Here is a 22,356-nt window from a genome sequence, read left to right as displayed (position 1 = left end):
TGCGCCTTTAACACTTATTATCTGTCTTTTTAAATTATATCCACCTTTCTGCATTCTCATTTCTATGGTACTCTGTCCTTTTTGAAACCTAACTGCCTTTGTCTCACTGTACCCTCACCCATCCCTTCAACTCAGGAGTCTGCCTGGCTCCCTCTCATTTCCCCCACACCATGTCCTAGAAACTCTTCTAAAGCAATAAATGAGGGCAGTTGTGGAGCTCATCCCATTGTCTCTTATCCCTCTGGGATCGCTGTCTTCTGTGCTTGGTGTCCAGTGTCCTGAGACCCTTGTTTCATGTATTTTGTCTGGTTTTATTGTTTCAGGTGGGAGGGTAAATCCAGCCTGTGTCACACCATCTTGGCCAGAAGTAGAAATCGCAGCATTGCTTTTAACATCTACAAATTGATGCCTAAAAAGTGTTGAACTGGAGAATGGATTATTAAATTGTATGTTTTTGCTGTGGAATCCTACACAGCCGGTAAAACAAATCAACTAGCCTGGCCAGAGTGGCTCGGTTGGTTGGAGTGTCGTCCCGTGCACCAAAAGGTGGGCCTGTTTGACTCCTGGTGAGAGTACATACCTGGATTGTGGGTTTGATCCCTAGTCAGGGTGCACATTGAAGGCAATTGATTGATGTTTCTCACATCCATGTTTTTCTTTCTCTCTCTAAGCATGTCCTCAGGTGAGGATTTTACTAGGGCCTCATTTATTTAGGTAAATTTTAAATACTAAAAAACTTAAAATTGAAAAGCAAAATGAGCCCAGCTGGCATGGCTCAGTGGTTGAGTGTCGACCTATGAAGCAGGAAGTCACTGTTCAATTCCTGGTCAGAGCACATGCCCAGGTTGCAGAGCTGGATCTCCAGTGTGGGCGTGCAGGAGGCTGCCAGTCAATGATTCACTCTTATCATTGATGTTTCTATCTCTTTCTCCCATTCCCTTCCTCTCAGAAATCAATAAAATAATAATATATTTTTTAAAAGCAGCTCTAGTGTATGTTGTTTAATTTTGCTTTTTAAAAAATATTTTATTTTAAATTGATTTCAGAGAGGAAGGGAGAAGGAGAGATAGAAACATCAGTGAGAATCATTGATTGGCTGCCTCCTGCACGCCCCCTACTGGGGCCCACAACCCAGGCATGTGCCCTGACCGGGAATTGAATTGTGACATCCTGGTTCATAGGTCCACACTTGACCATTGAGTGACATCGGCCAGGCCAAAGCACTACTTTAAAAAATAAAATTTATAAATGTATACAAACTACTATATTTTATTACTTATGGATACATACATATGAAATAAACTTATAAAATATTCATTAGAGCCCTATCTGGTTTGGCTCATTGGATAGAGCATCGGCCTGCGGACCAAAGGGTCCCGGGTTCAATTCCGGTCAAGGGCACATACCTTGGTTGCAGGCTCCTCCCCGGCCTGGGCCCTGGTTAGGGCTCGTGCAGGAGGTAACCAATCAATATGTTTCTCTTACATCGATATTTCTCTCTGTCTTTCCCTCTTTCTTCTACTCTCTCTAAAAATCAATGGAAAACTATCCTTGGGTGAGGATTAAAAAAATAAGTTCATGAGAATAATAATAAATTCATCATAATGAATTCTGGGGAGAGAGGGAGGAGGGAGAATAAAGAATAGTTTGGGGGGGCCTAACCGGTTTGGCTCAGTGGAGGGAGCGTTGGCCTGTGGACTGAAAGGTCCCAGGTTCGATTCCGGTCAAGGGCATGTACCTTGGTTGCATGCACATCCCCAGTAGGAGGTGTGCAGGAGGCAGCTGATCTATGTTTCTCTCTCATCGATGTTTCTGACTCTCTATCCCTCTCCCTCTCTATAAAAAAATCAATAAAATATATTTTTTTAAAAAGAATAGTTTGGGGGTAAAGTTAGGGTGCTTCAACTGTATCTGTAATGTTTAATTGCACTGAAAATAAATTAGGAAGCCACATGTATGACAAATGACTAATGTCTAAAATATGTAAAGAACTCTCAAAACTCTACAGTAAATAAGAAACCCAAACAGTTGAATTAAAAAATGGGCAAAAGATATTCAACATCATTAGCCACTAGGGAAATGCAAATTAAAACCACAATGAAATACCACAACACATCTATCAGAATGGCTTAAATAAAAAATGACAGCCCTGGCCAGTGTGGTTGAGTGGTAGAGTGTCAGCCTGTGCACTGGAGGGTCATGGGTTCCATTTCTGGTTCAAAAGCACGTACCTGGGTTGCAGGACCGGGCGTGTGTGGGAGGCAACCAATTAATGTCTCTCTCACATCAATGTTTCTCTCTCCCCCTCCCTTCTACTCTCTAAAAAATCAATGGAAAAATTATCCTCACTCCTTGGGTGACAATTAAAAACAAAATAAGAAATAATAATGACAACACCAAATGCTAGTGAGGATATGAAGAAACTGGAAGTATATGATGGTATAACTACTCCAGGGAGCAGATTGCCAGTTTTTTATAAAACTAAACATTCATTTGCTATGTGACTCAGCAGTCATACTCTTGGGCATTGATCCCAGATAAATGAAAACTTGCGTTCTTCCAAAAACTTATATATGAATGTAGTAGCTTTGTTATAGCAAAAAACTAGAAAAACTCAGTTGTCCTTCAGCAGGTGAGTAATTGTGGTACATCCACACCATGGACTGACTATTTAGCAATAAAAAGGAACAAATTATCAGTACATGCAACAACTTGGGAAAAAACCAATCCCAAAGTTATATACTGTATATAATTCCAATTAATGTATTTTTTAAGATTTTAAAATTGGTTTTTAGGAAGAGAGAAATACTGATGTGAAAGTAAAACATCCATCGACTGCCTCCTGCATGGCCCCTACTGGGGCTTTAGCCTGAAACCTGGGCATGTGCCCTGGCTGGGAATTGAACCAGCAATTTTTTGGTGAACAGGACGACACCCAACCAACTGAGCAACACCAGCCAGAGCTAAAACAACTTCTTTTTTTTTGTTAAAGAAGTACTGTTTTGCTTTGTAAGGACTATTCAGTATAAATACTGAAAACTCTTCATGAAGTAATATGGTCTTTTAGACTGTTGCTACTTCAGACTTTTAAAGTCATGTTATATTATAGTCTTAAAGTTCATCATTTTTTATAATTGTTTTTAACTTTGTTGACAATTTAAAATTTTTTATTAATCCTCTGATGTAAATGAGAGAACAAATATAAAGGACCTTGTATTTGCCTAGTAAATACGGAGTCAATAGATGCTAATTTGTTTTGCTAGCCCTCTCTCTTCCTTCATTCTCTCCCCTTTCAGGGTCCTCAAAGTCTTTTTGCCAATTTGGATTTTGGTTTGGGGGTAACGAGTCAGAAACCTGACAAGCATGGGTCTAACTAAGGCTGTGTTGCCATCTGGCTATTCTTGTTGTTGTTTTGTGGGGGGGTTTTTGTTCTTTTTTACAACAGTCAATGGTAAAGTTAAAGCTGGGATTTTTTTTGCTGTAATTATTGGACACAACTACTCTCTTCTTGAGTCTCTGCTTTAATTTGTTGACATGTCATACATTGCGAGTTTCCCCCTAGCTCTCCGACCAGCCAGCCCTTAAATGCCTTGTCCATGGTTTTATCTTTGGCCATTTTCCTTTTAACTGTACATTCATTTTTTTCTGGGGTTTCACTCATCTGCATACTTAAATCACTTCTTTTAATCATTCAGATATTTATCTCCAGTTCTGGTCTACGCTCTGATTGTTTTGTGTATATGTCGTGTATCTACCTGTGTTTTGGATATCTTAACTTTGATTTCATATTGGCACTTCTGACAGAGTTTTTCTATTAGGATTTTTCAGTTTAAGTAGCAAAAAACCTACCTCATACTGGCTTAAACATTAAAGGGAATTTATTGACCTCTATAACAGGAATCCAGAGATTAGCTCTAGGGTAGTTTGGTCTGGTGGCACAGCTATATAATTAGCTGCCATATCAGTGCTCTACTATGCAGTGTCTGCTTTATCTGCAAGTTCTCTTCCTCATGGTTACAACGTGGCTGCTGGCAGCAACATGCCAGAGCTATGTATTTTCTTATTTGTATTCAGAATAAGAGAACAGAATTAATTGGATTTGGTGACTTAGATTTAAGAGTCAGGGAAAGTCAAGGATGATTCCCAGGGTTCTAACTTTTGCCTTTGGATAAATTGAATTCTCTTCACTGAAATATAGGAAAGAAAAGCAGGATATAGGAAGGCAGAAAAAATGAGTTCATGTAAACATCCAGGTACTTAATTTAGTTATCTGCACATCTGTCTTCTATCAGAATGAAATTGTGAAAGATAGTGACCTAATCTTTTACCATTATTCCTAGCACCTAACCCTGAACTTGGCACATATTTGGGGCAAGGGGGAATGGATGTGTAAAGATGTGACTATACAATACTGCTTCTTAAAATTATCTAGGTCTGCCCCTGAGGAGACCCCAAAACACTGAACTTATATGAGTTCCTAATTTTAAAATTAGGTGGAGCCCTAGCTGGTTTCGCTCAGTGGATAGAGCATCGGCCTGCAGAGTGATGGGTCCCGGGTTTGAATTCCGGTCAAGGGCATGTACCTCGGTTGCAGGTTCCCTGGCCCTGGTCAGGGTGCGTGAAGGCAGTCAGTCGATTTGTCTCTCTCACATCGATGTTTCTCTGTCTCTGTCTCTCCCTTCTACTCTCTCTAAAAATAAATAGAAAAATATCCTGGGGTGAGGATTAACAACAACAACAAATTACGTGGATATCATCATTAATCTATTATATAAAAAGCCTGTGGTCGTCACACCATCACGCCGTAACAACCGATCAGCAGGGGGCTGCGTGTGTGGGGTGGGCAGGGCTGCACGTGTGGCAAGGCGCTTGCGGGTGGGTGGGGACTTGACTCTGGAGGACTTGACTAGAGGCGCGGGTGGGTTTCTGGGTCCCGTCTCTGCCGCGGGACTCTTTCTGGGTCCTAGGTCTCACATGATTTTGCGCGCTGGGCCCCTAATAACAATTATAATGGCAGTAAGGCAGTATTTATACAAAACGTCAAGACGACAGGTCTTATTTGAGTTTGCAGTGGCCATTTGTTCAGAATTCTTTGTAAGTAAAGTTATGTAGAATCCAAATTCATATTTCTAATATATGTGTTCATATTTTATACAAATAAATGTCTTGACAATACCAACTATTGAATTATTGAATTACTTGCCCTTTAGGGTAGGGTATTTTGTTTTTTGAAAAAATGTTTGGTGTTTGTTTGTTTGTTTTTAAAAAATTATATTTTACTGATTTGAGAGAGAGAGAGAGAGAGGAGAGAGAGAGAAACATCAGTGATGAGAGAGCATCATTGATTGGCTGCCTCCCGCATGCCCCCTACTGGGGATTGAGCACACAACCCTGGTATGTGCCCTTGACTGGAATCAAACCCAGGACCCTTCAGTCCACAAGCCAGTGCTCTGTCCACTGAGCCCCAAACTGGCTAGGGCTGAGGCTGAATTTTAACACATTCTAGCAGGTGTGGTTTTGCTATGAAAGCAATTATGAGGCTGAATGGGGTGCTGAAAGGCCATTTGTTCACAGGATATTCCCCACCTGAGCTGGTTTTACTAAAGGTAGACACCACTGTTTTCCTCCCCCTTCCTCTCTGTAAAAAATCAATAAAATATATTTAAAAAAAAAAAAGAGGAAGAGAGTTAGAAATATCAATGATGAGAGAGAATTGTCCATCAGCTGCCTCCTGCACACCCCCTCCTGGGGAATTGAGCCTGCAACCTAGGCACCTGCCCTGATCAGGAATTGAACCATGACCTCCTGGTTCAACCACTGAGCCACACTGGCTGGGCTAGGGTGCTTTTTTTATGGAATAATCATGGTGTTTGAATATCAGGTCTAACAGTTTACAGTATAGACTCTAACTACACAATGTACACTGTAGAAGTCAAGTGGAGGAGGCATAGATATCAGCCGGCCATAAATTCCTCCTGTGCTTAATACAGCAGTGTGCCGAGAGATGTACTGTATAATAGGTTTTTGAAGTGGGCTCGATCATTGTTGGAATTCTAGATTCACTACAGCTTTGGAGTCTTAGGATACTTGTTTGACACTTTTCCCATCCATAAAGTAGGGATAATACCTCATTTATTAAATAAGAACACATGATAAAGTGCCTACTAGCATTTTTGGCTTTTAATAAGCTACATAAGAAATATTAGCTGTTATTATTAGCAGCCCAGAATAAACAAAAAAGGTAGGTTAAGCTTTAAAAGGCAATATACAACATTCATTTTTATAGAATTTTTGTTTTGCTTTTTGAAGAGAATTTTTATATGACAAGTTTACATTGAATATTATTTTTTTACAGCTATCACCACAATCCAATTTTAGAACATATCCATCACCCCAAAAAGAAGCTTGGGCTATTTTATTCAGTCTCATTACATTGTATTTTTAAAAAAATTTTGTGACAAAATATATGTAACAAAATTTACCATTTTTAAGTGTACAAATTCAACAGCTTTAAGTACATTCACAGTGTTGTGCAACCATAACCACTATTTCGTTTTTTATTTTTTTAAATATATTTTATTGATTTTTAACAGTGAGGAAGGGAGAGGGATAGAGAGTTAGAAACATCGATGAGAGAGAAACATCGATCAGCTGCCTCCTGCACATCTCCTACTGGGGATGTGCCCGCAACCCATGTACATGCCCTTGACCGGAATCGAACCTGGGACCTTTCAGTCTGCAGGCCGACGCTCTATCCACCGAGCCAAACCGGTTTCGGCATAACCACTATTTCGTTTTTTAATCTTTATTATTGAAAGTATGACATATGTCTCTTTTCCCTCATTGACCCCTTCTAGCCCACCTCCACCCCCTACCCCATGCCTTCACCACCCTATTGTCTGTGTCCACAGTCCAGTCCATGCTTCCATGTTTCTGGATCTATTTTGTTAATCAGATTTCACATATGAATGTGATCATGTGATACTTGTCTTTTTCTGACTGGCTTATTTTGCTCAGCATATTACCCTCCAGGTCCCTCCATGCTGTCTTAAAGGGTAAGAGATCCTTCTTTTTTACTTCTGCATAGTATTCCATAGTATAAATGTACCATAGCTTTTTCAACCCACTCGTCTGCTGATGGGCACTTGGGCTATTTCCAGATCTTAACTATTGTAAACTGTGCTGCTATGAACATAGGAGTGCATACATTCTTTCTGATTGGTGTTTTGGATATATTCCTAGAAGTGAGATCACTGGGTCAAATGGCGGTCCCATATTTAATTTTTTGAGAAAACTCCATACTGTTTTCCATAATGGCTGCACCAGTCTGCATTCCCACCAGCTGTGTACTGGCTAAGGTACCCTTTTCTCCACATCCTTACCAGCACTTGTCATTTACTCATTTACTAAAGGCCCAGTGCATGAAATTTGTGCACAGGTAGGGTTCCTAGCAGCTGCTGCCAGGGCCTCCCTTCCCCTGGCTACCTGCCACCGCTACCAGCCGGGGCCTCCCTTCGCACCTGTGTTGGCCTGGTGCCGCCCGCTCACCTGCTCCACCATCTTACTGCAGTCCTGCTCTCGCCGGGGCCCATCGGGGCTGGCAGCACCGCGTCACTGATGCCCACCATATTCTACGCCACCCCCTGGTGGTCAGTGAAGGTCTAACTTCCTGGTTGGTCAAACTCCTGCCCGTGGGGACAATTTGCATATTAGCCTTTTATTATATACTAGAGGTCCGATGCACAAAATTTGTGCAAGGGAGTTGGCCCTCGCAGCCCCGGCTTCGTCCGAACAGTTGTTCTGCTGTTCGGTCTAATTAGCATATTAGTTCTTTATTATATAGGAGGATTGATGTTACCCATTCTGACAGGTGTGAGAGGAGCTTTTTATTTTGATGTAGTCCCATTTTTTTTATTTTCTCCTTAATTTTCTTTGCCCTAGAAGGTGTATCCATAAACATATTGCATGGAGATTTCTGAGATTTTGCTGCCTATGGTTTCTTCTAGGATTTTTATGGTTTCACAACTTACATTTAAGTCCTTTACCCATTTTTAGTTTATTCCTGTGTATGGTGTAAGTTGGTGGTCTAGTTTCATTTTTTTGCATGTATCTGTTCAATTTTCCCAACACCATTTATTGAAGAAACTGTCTTGACTCTATTGTATGCTCTTGCCTCCTTTGTCAGATATTAATGGAGCGTAATGGCTTGTGTCAATTTCTGGGGTCTCTGTTTTGTTCTATATGCCTGTTCTTGTGCCAGTACCAGGCTGTATTTATTATAGTGGCTTTGTAGTATAACTTGATATCTGATAATGTGATTCCTCCAACTTTGTTCTTAAGATTACTGCGGATATTTGGGGTCTCTTTTGGTTCCATATAAATTTTTGGAGTATTCTAGATCTGTGAAATATGCTGTTGGTATTTTTTTTTTTTAAGTTTAATAGACTATATCCCAAACTGCTAATACTGATTTTCTGGGGGTAGGTGACTGTCTACATTTCTATCTTTCTTTTTTTTTAAATAAATAAATCTTTATTGTTGAAAGTATTACATATCTTCCCCTTTTTCCCCTATTGACCCCTCCAGCCTGCCCCACCCCTGCTGCCCCCAACCCCTGAAAGGTCTTCAGCTCCCTATTGTCTGTGTCCACAGGTTATGCATACCATAAATGCATACAAGGTCTTTGATTGATTTCCTCCCACACACTCACCCACCCCGCCTCCCCTCTGAGGTTCCGCACTCTGTTCCATGCTTGCTGTTGGTATTTTAATAGACATTGCATTGAATCTGTGGTTGCTTTGAGTAGTATGGACATTTTAATTATATTAATTTTTACCAATCCATGAACACTTGTTTCTATCTTCTTCTCTTTTTTCAACGTCCTGTAGTTGTCCAAGTACAAGTCTTTTATCTCCTTTAGCCACTATCTATTTTAAGAACTTTTTCATCATCTTAGAGACTGTTTCCACAAATAATAACTCCTCACTCCCCTCCTCTCCAACTCTAGCCACTGTTCTATTTTCTCTCTCTGTGAATTTGCCTATTCTAGGTACCTCAAATAAGTGGAACCATAAAACATTTATCCTTTTATGTTCTTTTTTTAGCATAATATTTCCAAGACTTATTCATGTTTCTTTGGATTTTGAGGCAGGCATGGCTGTGAGTATATAAAGTTGGGATTTACAGGTCAGTGAAGTCAAGAGTGGGCAAGGAGCCCTGGCTGGTGTGGCTTGGTTGGTTGAGCATTGTCCCGATGTTTCTCTCTCTCTCTCTTAAAAAAAAAAGATCAATAAAAACATTAAGAAAAACAAACCAGTGGCTCAGCCAGCATGGCTCAGTAGCTAAGTGTCGACCTATGAACCAGGAGGTCACAGTTCAATTCCCAGTCAGGACACCTGCCTGGATTGAAGGCTCGATCCCCAGTGTGGGGCATGAAGGAGGCAGCCAAGCAATGATCCTCATCATTGGTGCTTCTCTCTCTCTCCCTCTCCCTTCCTCTCTGAAATCAATAAAAATATATCTTAAAAAAAGTCAGTTTCAATTACAAATATAAAGGCCATGGATGTAACTCTATAAAAGTAATAAATTTACATTAAAAAGTATCAATGGAGGCTTCTCCACTCCCCCTTGCTCAGGCCTGCTGCCTCCCCCACTCTTCGAGAGCTAGCCTGCTCTCCTCCATGACCTAGGCTGTTCTGCTATTGCTTCATTTCTAGATGGGTCACACTTTCATCACTAAAACCAAAGGAGACAACAGGGATAGACCTTGAGGGTATTATGCTAAGTGAAACAGACAGAGAAAGACAAGTACTATATGATCCCACTCATATGTGAAATAATTAAAAATAAAACAAACTCGGCCCTAGCCAGTTTAAAAAATAAAACAAACTCATGGATACAGACAACAGGTTTTTGGTTACCAGAAGAGAAGGGGTTGGGATGAGGTTGAAATTGCATGGGGACAAGTGAAAACTAGATACTTGGTGGTGAGCACACTGACATCTGTAACATGTCAAATTATATTATACTAGACACCCAGTGCATGAAATTCGTGCACTTGGGGGGGGGTCCCTCAGCCCGGCCTGCGCCCTCTTGCAGTCTGGGAGCCTTTGGGAGATGTCTGACTGATGGCTTAGGTGTACTCCACGTGGGGAGCGGGACTAAACCAGCAGTCAGACGTCCTTAGTGCTGCTGCGTGGTCGTGAGAGGCTCCCACCACCGCTGCTGCACTTGCAGCTGTGAGCTCTGCTTCTGGTTGAGCAGTGCTGCCCCTGGTGGTCAGTGCACATCGTAGCAACTGGTTCTTCCATCGTTCTGTCATTTGGTTGTAATGGTCACTTAGGCTTTTATATATATAGATGATTTTTCTGGGTCTCTTGATATGATCAGGTGATATCTATCTCTCATTTTGTTAATGTGATGTATCACACCTCCCTCACGAACCCCCCCTGCCGGCCTAGACGCCCCACGCAGCCTGCTGTTTAGTCATATGGTCGTCACTCACTGATTCCTCCGTCGGCTTGGTTGCCCCACACAGCCTGCTGTTCAGTCATTTTGTCGTCCATCACTGACCACCCGTCGGCATGGTCGTCCCACGCAGCCTGCTGTTCAGTCATTTTGTCATCCCTCACTAACCCCCCAGCTGGCCTTGGTCGTCAGCAGCCATCTTGTGAAGGTGTGAGGATTAATTTGCATATTACCTCTTTATTATATAGCATGCTAGTATAGGACTAGTGGCCCAGTGCATGGATTCGTGCACATTGAAAGAAAATTAATTAGAAGAAATATTTTAATATTACTATTCTCCCTTTCTCTATAATAGAAGTGTCAACCAAATTCACAATCGACAATGACAGATCGAAACACACACGTGCGATTGGCGCCAGTGAGAGTTTTATATGTATCGCACATATGCAACTCAACTTAGCCTTTTATATATATAGAATAAACTTGCTTAATTAGACGTGCTTTCTGATGTAGCTAAACTTTTTCCAGCCCAGTGAAGCACCCCAACTTCTCTTTCAGGTAATTGTCAGCAACACAGCAGTAAATATCAATACAAAGCAGATTATTATTGTAGATCATGCAGGGAGAACAAAGGGTAAAATTTTTAACTACAGCAGTGTTTGACTATATTCTGCACAGTGAGAAAACCTGAAGTCATTTTCAAGGTCCATCATTTCTTCTTTTCAGTCAGGTCAAGTTTCTAAACTTTCTAAATCTCTGTCTTCTGGCTAATAAAAATAAAATAGGATTCTATCGAGTCTCCTATCTACCTACTCTAGGATTTCTGTGAGGATCAAATGAGATGAGGCATGGGAAAACGCTTCACAAACATTTGGGTAAAGTGTAAAATGTTTGTACCTGGCTATAAAGCAAGTTGTCTTCCTGGGCTGAAGAAACTCCAAGGAGGCTAGTCACTAGGGAGAGGAAGCTGGGCGTTGCTATGTGACCTGGCATCCACAGCTACTGTTTCTGGGCTGGGCTGGGCTGTGGGCTGCCTTTTGTGCCGTGGGGTCTTGGCAGTGTTGGCTGCAATTTGATGGGTTGTTGCTCTGGGGTGGATGCAGGGCCTGTGTCCCACTTGGGGAAAGCCGAGTGTTGCTTTGTCAGCACCAGGACCGCAGTGCCGTTTCTTTGTAAATGGCCAGTGCGCATCAAGGCAGCTCCTGCATTGAGCATCTGCCCCCTGGTGGTCAGTGTGCATCATAGCGACCGGTTGAGTGGACAATTAGCGTATTAGCCTTTTTTATATATAGATACCTGAAACTTGTTAACCTCTACTTTTTTGAAAGAGAGTGGGCAAGGAAAATTGGTCAGGGTTTTCAAGCCATCTATTGGGAAAGACTACCTTAGACATTCAAATACCTGGTTCTGGTTTCTACCAACTTCAATGTATCTGTTTGTGTCCTTGGGACTTACTTGAACTGCTTTAACCTATTTGTATAACTGTCCATTGAAGAAGCCAGAATAATGGTGGCATCCCAACTCCATTCAGCTCTAGGTTATTAAGTCTTATCATATACGTTTACTGCTCATTAATATAATTTATCTCAAAACTTAGAACACTGTGTGTATTAAATATGTATATCTTGCTGTGTAGTTTTCTGAATTACTAGTACTTTTGTATAATTAGTTGAGTGACAGACTATTCCCACCCTCTACAACTCCTGGTATTTTCATTTACATTCGCAACATGAGGTGTTGATCAAGTTATCCAAGACATTGTTACTGTGGAGTTAGGGCTTACTTTTTGATGTTCCATATAGCATTCAACTTTCCAGTCACTCTATCAGAGACTATATTTCAGAGGTAGACCATTTTAGAAGTAACACATGTCAAAATACCAATGTTTGGGAACCTGTAGCTAATAATACCTCACCTCTAAAACTGTTAACAGAGGACTTAGAGAATATGGAGAAATTGGAACCCTTATGCACTGCTGGTGGTAATGCAAAATGGTGCAGCTACTTTGGAAAATGGTCTTTCAAAATGTTAAACAGAGAGTTAACAGAGGACCCAGCAATTCTGCTTCTAGGTATATACCCAGGAGAATTGAAAATGTATGTCCACACAAAAACTTGTACAAAAAGTTCATAACAAAATTATTCATAATAGCAAAAATGGGGGGAAACAAATGTCCATCAATTGATAAATGAATAAACAGGATATGATCTATTCATACAGTGGAATAGCATTCAGCTTTAAAAAGATGTCATGATACATGCTACAACATGAATGCACCTTTAAAAACACAATGCTATGTTAAAGAAGCAGTCACAAAATATCACATGTGATTTCATTCATTCATTCATTTATTAAATCCTCTTTTTTCCCATTGATTTCTAGAAAGAGTGAAAGGAAGGAACCCAGGGGAGAGAGAGAAACATTGATCTGAGAGAGACACATCGATTGGTTACCTCCTGTACTTGCCCCAGCCATTCTGGGCATTGAACCTGCAACCAAGCAAGGTACATGCCCATGACGGGCAATTGAACCCCGTGACCCGTCAATCCATGGGCTGACGCTCTAACCGCTGAGCCAAATTGGCCAGGGCCACATATGATTTTATTTATATAAAAAGTTTAGAATAGGCAAATTGAGGGACAGACAGTAAATTAGTGAGGAACAGAGATGGGAGCGTAGAGAAGGAGAATGACTGCTTAATGACTATGGGTTTTTTAGCGGGGAGATGGATAAAATGTTTTAAATATTGATTGAGTGATGGTTGCACAACTCTGTGAATATACTAAAACCCATTGAATTATACACTTTAAATTGGTGAATTGTATGATATGCAAATTATATCTCAATAAAGCTATTCTTTTAAAAAGAAAATTAAGAAACACTAAAAAATTCAGAGCTCTGGGTTCCCACTTTTCTCTGGTCTCCAAAAGATCTGTTTTCTTTCATTGGAATTTTTTGTTGGTGGTGGTTACTCTTTTTCTTTGCTGTAACCAGAAAAGAATTGAATAGCTATTATTTTACTGTGCACTACAGGAAGGAGATTCCTCAAGCACATACTTTTTTTTTTTTTTTTTTTGCAAGAGCACCAATTAACATTAGTTTTTTTCAACCTACTACTTGAGTCTGTGAAGTTTTGTGCCTAATCTCATATCTTAGGTATGGAAGTCATAGCCCAAGGGTATAGAAATTAAATTTTGCTTAGCACCTTTTAAGTGCCCACTTTATATATGAAATTGAGACTTATGGAGGTAAAGTAACTTAATTTTTTTTATCTTCTAGAAATAAGTAGCGTTTCAAATCTATGTTTGTATTACTCAAAATGTTTCTTTCCAGTGCCTCAATTATTTCCTACTAAGAAAACAACCCTAGATTTAAAGCTTTTGGAGAAGTTCTTTATTTAGATTTCCAAGGTGTAAAAAATCAAAGTGGAAGGGAAAATTATAATTAGCTTGTCTTTAATAATTTTGCTGCATTAGTAGAGAAAATACTACCTCTTAGCAGCTTTAGCACCTGAGTCATTAAGCAAAGCCAAGTATTTTAAGATTTTGAATCTGTCTATAGCATTAAGGGCAAATAAAAATGGGCACCTCTAATCGTTGCTATATTCAGACAACTGAGGCTTCCTGTTAGATGCTCTTTGTCCAATTCATCTTTCTCATATTTCTCCCTTTATAAGATAGACCAATTCAAGATAATGCATGTGTGACCTAAAGAACTTCCCATTCATAAGAGTTTTCCAAGAGGCAAATTTGGCATGAGTGTTAAAGCATCTGACTAGGAGCATGCGTTCACAAAAAGCCAGTCACAAAGGAATGTTTCTGTTTTGAGAGATGTAGGCTCTTCATAGACTATCCAGATGAGTGTAGTGTTTGGTTTCAGGTATCTCTACAGTAAGGACCTAATTGACTGGAGAGTATTTGTAGTTTCTTTAGTTTCTAGGAAGATACAGGGTAGGTTAGCTGAGTTAACTTTAAGCCTCCATGTATATGTTTATGATTCTTCTTAATACCTTTACCACCCCACCCTCTTTCCTTATGAACTATTTAAGGGACTTTATTCTGATCTCACTTGTATTTTTCTTGCCACAGGATGGATAGAATGACAGAAGATGCTCTTCGCCTGAATTTATTGAAACGGAGCTTGGACCCAGCAGATGAGCGAGATGATGTCCTGGCCAAGCGACTCAAAATGGAGGGGCATGAGGCCATGGAACGTCTGAAAATGTTGGCATTGCTCAAACGGAAGGATTTGGCAAATCTTGAGGTGTCTCATGAGTTACCCACCAAACAGGATGGCAGTGGTGTCAAGGGCTATGAAGAGAAACTCAATGGGAATCTCAGGCCTCATGGAGACAATAGGATTGCTGGAAGGCCCGGCAAAGAAAACATCAATGATGAGCCTGTGGATATGAGTGCTAGACGGAGGTATGGCTTGGTTCAGCTGTCTTTAGGGATAGGGTTTTCTCATAAAATAAGCCTATGAAAATGGAATGAATTCCAGCAAGAGGAGGGTGTTTTACATCCTAACATATCTTTTTTTTTTGCCCTGGCCGGTGTGGCTCCATTGGAGCATCTTCTCATGGACCAAAGGGTCTCAGGTTCAATTCCCAATCAGGGACGTACCTAGGTTGCTGGTTAAATCTCTACTTGGGGCACTTGCAGGATCCATTTTTCTCTCTCCCACTCTCTTCCTCCCTCTCTAAAAACCAATAAGTAAATAAAATAAAAACATTTCTAAAATTATTTTTTAAAAATCTTCCCTCCAATGTGTTTTTATTGATTTTTTAAAAAATATATTTTATTGATTTTTTACAGAAAGGAGGGAAGAGGGATAGAGAGTTAGAAACATCAATGAGAGAGAAACATCGATCAGCTGCCTCCTGCACGCTCCCTACACTGGGGATGTGCCCGCAACCAAGGTACATGCCCTTGACTGGAATCGAACCTGGGACCCTTCAGTCTGCAGGCCAACGCTCTATCCACTGAGCCAAACCAGTTCGGGCTTTATCGATTTTTTTATTTTTTAGAGTGGAAGGGAGAGGGGAAGAGAGAGAAACCTTGATTGATCAGCAACCTGGGCATCTGCCCTGACTGGGAATGAACAGATGACCTCTTGGTGCTTGGGATGGCACTCAACCAAATGAGCCACACTGGCCAGGCCTGAATGAAGACAGGGTCTGCCATATGGCTTGACCCTGAATTCCTCGCATTTCTAAATGAAACTAGGTACCTCAAAAATTTGCTTAGCATACAGAGAATCATAGTTTTAACCCTTAAGATAAAGTAGTCCCCTAACCGGGTAGCTCAGTTGACTAGAGCGTGCCAAGGTTCGATCCCTGGTCAGTGCACATGCAAGAGACAACCAATGAATGCATAAAAATAACTGAAACAGCAAATCAACCTCTCTCTTTCTCCCTTTCTCTCAAATGAATTTTTTAAAATTTATTTATTTTTAAAATATATTTTATTGATTTTTTACAGAGAGGAAGGGAGAGGGATAGAGAGTTAGAAACATCGATGAGAGAGAAACACCCAATCAGCTGCCTCCTGCACACCCCCCACTGGGGATGTGCCCGCAACCAAGGTACATGCCCTTAACCGGAATCAAACCTGGGACCTTTCAATCCACAGGCCGATGCGCTATCCACTGAACCAAACCGGTTATGGCTAAAATTTATTTTAAAAAAAGATAAAGTCATTTCTGGATAGAGGAGGCACTACAGTGTTGATACCCCAATTAAAAGTGAATTAATACACACTTTTCTTCTAATCTGATGTCTAATTTAGGAGGAAAAAGCAGTCTTCATCCCAGGTGTTTTAGGATCTGTTTATTCTGGAGTCCCACCTTTTATTACATCAAAAAACATGGGTCCAACTTTTTTTGTGACAAATTATCTCCATGTGGTAATTCTCTGCGTTCTTGTTTTATTTGTGCCACTTTCCCCCAACATGTGCATACACATTCGCTTGTACATGTACACTCATGCTTGTATTCTCTTTCACGCATACATAATAACACGAGCACACATTTTTACAGGCTTTTTTTCTGGTTTCTGTCAAGGTTGAGTACTTAAAACTGTGGAGCAAACACTGAGAAGAGGTATCTAGTACTGGCTGAGGGTAGAGGCTACCTTGACAGTGAATCACAGTATAGACAAACCCTAGTTTTAAGAACATTCAGTTTGTTAGGGTTCAGAAACAGCTGATAGGCATGAGAATTACTCTTCAGTGTTCAGTTGCCTTCCAGTTGACATAACTTTGTCCTAGCACTGATCCGAAGCAGGGATCTTTAAGCTGGACTGATGGAGAAAGAAGAAAGGAGGAATGGTTATAACCTCACCTGGATTTCTTTCTCTACGCTTTAATGTTTACTAACTAGTATTATCCCAGGTCTGTCTTTTTAAGAAACACCCAAGGAGGGAATATTATTCTTGGTATAGCATTAAAAACCCTTAGCACTCTGGTTGGTGTGCTCACTTGGTTAAGCATCATCCCATGCACCAAAAGGTCACTAGTTCGATTCCCGGTCAGGGCACATACCCAGGTTGTGGGTTCAATCCCCAGTCAGGGTAAGTGCAGGAGGCACCCAATCGATGTTTTTCTGCTCTCTCCCTTCCTCTCTGAAAAACCAAGAGAAACTTTTTAAAAAGCAACAACAAAAAACCTTAAGAAATTTCAGATAAATTTTCTAGTGGTCCTGGAAGAGAAAAAAATCCTTGGAAGCTATAGGTAGTGTCAGCAGAATATTATGAAAGTAGGTTAATCCTCAGATCCTTTGGGAAAAAAATAGAGTGAGTGAATGAGATCGTGTACCTGAGCAATCCACTTGCCCCATAATCACTCTTACCCTTCTGGAGCTAGTGACTAATTATATTTCATTGGGGAGGAAAAAGAGGAAAAATGTTAGGCGGATTTCTCACATCTTAAATTGGAATTGAAAATGCATTTTTCTTAGAAACATTGTTACACATTTTGGTAAAATCTCATCAATGGTATTGGGATTATACAATATCACAGATAACTTCTATGTTAAAAACTCAGTTTATCCTAACAACCCTACCATTGCTTTTAATTTTATTTTAGAGGGATGATCTTTTGGAACTTGATCCTCTAGAAAATGGGGATATTTTTTAATGGTCTCCAAGGAAAAAGTCTTGAGTGAACCCTCTAGAACCCCATTCTACATGGAAAAGTGGGCCCTATTGGCCCATGTCTCTTCACCAGATATACCAACAGCTATTTCTAATTAGCCCCAAGGTTTCTGTAAGAACAAGTAAGATTAGCCCAGTTGGCATGGCTCAGTGGTTGAGCTTCAACCTATGAATCAGAAAGTCATGGTTCGATTCCCAGTCAGGGAACATGCCCGTGCGGGCTCGACCCCCAGTGTGGGTAGTGCAGGAGGCAAGCAATTGATTCTCCCTCACCATTGATGCTATCTCTCTCCCTCTCCCTCTCTGAAATCAATAAAAACATATATTTTTAAAAATAATAAGATTAAAAGCAGAAAGAAGGATGTGCTCTTGGCATCATAGCTATATCATAATTGCCTAAGTATTTTTTTTTTAATCATTTGGGCAAGTTACATCTACTATGAAGTAAGATATATATATATATGAAACCAGTACTACTAATATTTTGTAATGCTAGACAGACATGGCAGTTTTCTTTCTGTTTAGTTGTTTTTACTGTGGAATTAATGATTAGGTATTTTATAGCTTCTGGGTATCTGTCAGTCTGAGTCATAGATGATGTCAGCTGCAAGTCTAGCTTTTAATAATATTTCTGTAGCCAGTAGTGTTTCACACTTAGGAACATAAAATATTGTAAATCATATATATATGTTGGGGAAAGTGTAGCCATTTCTGTCCCTAGAAAGTTTAATAAATGAGGCCAGAATCCCAGGTCTCAAAAGTTAATTAAAAATTTGAGGAATGAAATTTGACTTGAGCTTTGTCTTACCTATTGTGGGACTAGCTATTATGGGTCTGATTATTTCTGGGAATAAAATACTATTTAGGGTTGTTCTCAGGCATAACTTCTTGATAGATGCCACTCAATTGCAAAATCCCCATCCAGGAATGTCTCTGCTTGTGTTGTTGCTGGGGAATCCCTAGCAATAGGTAGGTGGCACTCATTTGAGCAAGGAAGAATTTTCTTAACTTAGAAATATGTGCTGTGTGTATCCAGCAGGGACCAGAATGGAAAGAGCTTCAGACTGTTGATGTAATACACATTGGGGAATCAAGTAGAAGAAGTAGAAATCTACCAGAGCTCAAAATTATTCAGCAATGTCAGTGTTAGAGATGGTGGGGAGATGAAAGAATATAAAAATGATAAAGTTGCCAAAAAAATGAATTCAACCCTAGCCGGTTTGACTCAGTGGATAGAGCATCAGCCTGAGGACTAAAAGGTCCCAGGTTTCGATTCCCGTCAAGGTAACATATCTCAGTTGCAGGCTCCTCCCCTACCTGGGCCCTGGTCAGGACTCATGCAGGAGGCAATTGATGTGTCTATTTCATATTGCTGTTTCTCTCTCTCTTCCCCCCTCCCTTCCACTCTCTCTAAAAATCAATGGAAAAATATCCTCAGGTGAGGATTAACTAAAAAAATAAAAATAAAAAAATTCAAATTTTATTTAGGCCTGACCATTACTCCAGGAATTTGGGGTTATGAAAGGTTCTTTTTTCCCCTCTAATGGCTTCATTTTCTATAACTCCACAGTCTCAGCTTGCTATGTCTGTGACTAGTGATTACACAGGAGACTTGACTAGTTCCCAAAATAGTAATTCCTTTTTTGTTTAATGTATTTTTTATTGATTTGAGACAGAGAGAAACAGAAACATAGATTGATTGCCTCCTATATGCACCCCAACCGGATCCGCAACCAGGGTATATACCCTGACCAGGAACCAAACCCGCCACCTTCAATGCTCCAACCAACTGAGCCACACCAACCAGGGCCCTAGATAGTCATTCTTGTTACTCTGTCTTCTTATTCTATTTCCTCAGCTAAATTTTGGTTGATTTTTATAACTTAGTTTACCCTGTAGAGAAATTGAATGCCTATCCCAACTATCCAGGGTGCGTAGTTTAAAAGGCACATGTTGTCAAGCCCTCAGAAATGGTAGAGAAGCTCTCAGGACTAAAGGTCTGTGTGTATTAAGAGTTTGGGTTACATGTTTAAATAAGACCTAAGGACATATTGCTTAGATTTCTGTATTCCAAAATACAGTGAAGAACTCAAGGTCTTAAGTGGTAAATGATGAATGCTATTTTTCATCATCTTAGAGAAATAAGTAATAGAAACATCAATGAAGAGAGAGAATCATTGATCAGCTGCCTCCGGCATGCCCCCCACTGGGGATGGAGCCCAAAACCTGGGCATGTGCCCTGATCAGGAATCGAACTGTGACCTTTTAGTTCTTAGGTTGATGCTCAACCACTGAGCCATGCTGGCCAGACCCGAGTAGAATTCTTTCAAGGCTAGCCCCACAAAGACCAAAACTAAAGTTGTTTAATAAATAATCTCCAGGAGAACCATTGTGGAAGACAGATTTCAAATTCATTTCTAGACAGTTTCTTTCTGAAGAAAGATACTACGCAGAACTCTGGCAAGTAGATGCATATATATTTACATCTGGAGTGTCAGTCCTCCAGAAGGCCATAGACATTATATTTGGCATTGTCCATTCCCTCAAGCCAATGAGAACAGTACCTTCTTTTGCCTTAACTCTCGACAAGGTAAGACTATCATGGAGTTGTGATAAAACCTCCTTTCTTGTAAATCCTCAGATGGCCAGGACCATGTTACTGGTATAATGAGCTATCTCCTTAGCAACATATTAGCTGTACCTGGGGTGGGCAACTAGGCTTTACTGCCGTAAACCCTTCTTTGCCTGTCAAACCAGCCATTTTCTTCTTGCTCCTACTAATGAAACAACCCAAAGGGGAGAGAGGTATAGGGAGAACATTTAGAATTTTACTTTACTAAGTGTGATGAGAACACTCTTATTTCCATTTCTAAAGCCCATGACTTTGTCTCTGCATCCTCTGTGAGGAATTTAGACAGGAAAAGTACTTTTGATGAGGTTTCATCATCACTTTCATTTGAATGTCTTCTTTATCCTATAATTTGAGTTCTCTGTCATCCCCTGGGTGAATTGGGACAGACCTAAGGTCCCTTGAAGTTTTAAAAATTTTTCTGTGAACTTTCATTGTTGGACATACCTTAATTTTTTTCTTTTCGTGTTAGTGAGCCAGACCGAGGAAGGCTAACTCCCTCCCCAGACATCATTGTTTTATCTGATAATGAGGCTTCCAGTCCCCGTTCCAGCTCCCGAATGGAAGAAAGACTCAAAGCAGCCAACCTAGAGATGTTTAAGGTAAAAAAAAAAAAAAGGGGAAAAAAAAAAAAATTTTTTTTCTTACTCCTACTATTCTCTCTAATTCTGTAAGTATCCCAGTTCTGTTATTTTTATAGTTATTTGTTAGGTCAAAATACCCATTGATGACACTTTATAAATGACTAGAGGCCCGGTGCATGAGATTTATGCACTGGGGGTGGGAGGTGCCTGTGGGGATTGGCCCACCATGGGAGCGCCGCTGATCCAGAAGGATGTGTGGACCCACTCATCCTGGTCAGTTGAGCTGCGCTCCCCTTTTGGCGGCAGTGGGGTGGGGGTGGGGGGGCGGGGGCAAGGGCGGCACGGGATCGGGTAAGCCGGCAGTCAGACATCCCTTTCACAGCCTGGGATCCCTCGCTCCTTACCACCGGGAGAGGCTCCTGCCACTGCCTTTGTGCTCGCCAGACCCCAAGAACACAAAGATAACAATCTCATCACCACTTCTGCTACTTGTGGAAGATGAAGGTTTCAGACCTAAAAGAAGGGATCATCCTGCAGGAAGGGACTCTGGGCTACCATAGTTGACAGTCTCCATGTTTCCTTAGGGGAAAGGCATTGAGGAACGGCAGCAGCTCATCAAGCAGCTGAGGGATGAGTTGCGATTGGAAGAAGCTCGACTAGTGCTGTTAAAGAAACTGAGACAGAGTCAGCTACAGAAAGAGAACGTGGTTCAGAAGGTAATGTGCCCTAGAAATAAGGGACTGGGGAGGGGGCGCGGGCTGGATTGAGAATGGGCTGCCCCAGGTAGATTTTTTTATGTTAGGCCTTAATCAAAAAAACTTTGATTCTCTATTCCCCCCGAGAGAGGTATAGGGAGAACATTTAGAATTTTACTTTACTAAGTGTGATGAGAACACTCTTATTTCCATTTCTAAAGCCCATGACTTTGTCTGTGCATCCTCTGTGAGGAATTTAGACAGGAAAAGTACTTTTGATGAGGTTTCATCATCACTTTCATTTGAGTGTCTTCTTTATCCTATAATTTGAGTTCTCTGTCATCCCCTGGGTGAATTGGGACAGACCTAAGGTCCCTTGAAGTTTTAAAAATTTTTCTGTGAACTTTCATTGTTGGACATACCTTAATTTTTTTCTTTTCGTGTTAGTGAGCCAGACCGAGGAAGGCTAACTCCCTCCCCAGACATCATTGTTTTATCTGATAATGAGGCTTCCAGTCCCCGTTCCAGCTCCCGAATGGAAGAAAGACTCAAAGCAGCCAACCTAGAGATTTTTAAGGTAAAAAAAAAAAAAAGGGCAGAAAAAAAGAAATGTTTTTCTTACTCCTACTATTCTCTCTAATTCTGTAAGTATCCCAGTTCTGTTATTTTTATAGTTATTTGTTAGGTCAAAATACCCATTGATGACACTTTATAAATGACTAGAGGCCCGGTGCATGAGATTTATGCACTGGGGGTGGGAGGTGGGGTCCCTCAGCCTGGCCTGCGCCCTCTCGCAGTCCAGGACCCCTCAGGAGATGTCTGCCGGCAGTG

At 40.7% G+C, this 22,356-nt stretch overlaps 1 protein-coding gene across 4 annotated transcripts in view; it reads left to right on the top strand.

The window, feature by feature from the left end:
- GATAD2B (GATA zinc finger domain containing 2B) overlaps window positions 1–22,356 on the top strand; it is a 53,756-nt gene that overhangs the window by 23,746 nt on the left and 7,654 nt on the right. For all 4 annotated transcript variants that reach the window (XM_015571759.1, XM_006775616.2, XM_006775618.2 and 1 more), the window contains 3 exons: window positions 14,556–14,891; window positions 20,719–20,848; window positions 21,415–21,546. In XM_015571759.1, the coding sequence (XP_015427245.1) occupies window positions 14,556–14,891; window positions 20,719–20,848; window positions 21,415–21,546 (598 nt within the window). The remainder of the gene's footprint in view (window positions 1–14,555; window positions 14,892–20,718; window positions 20,849–21,414; window positions 21,547–22,356) is intronic.

The sequence above is a fragment of the Myotis davidii genome, unplaced genomic scaffold (genome assembly GCF_000327345.1).
Source record: "Myotis davidii unplaced genomic scaffold, ASM32734v1 scaffold208, whole genome shotgun sequence".
Classification (NCBI taxonomy): domain Eukaryota; kingdom Metazoa; phylum Chordata; class Mammalia; order Chiroptera; family Vespertilionidae; genus Myotis; species Myotis davidii.
Note: the sequence above shows the minus strand (reverse complement) of the source record. Positions and strands in the feature narration are given on the sequence as shown.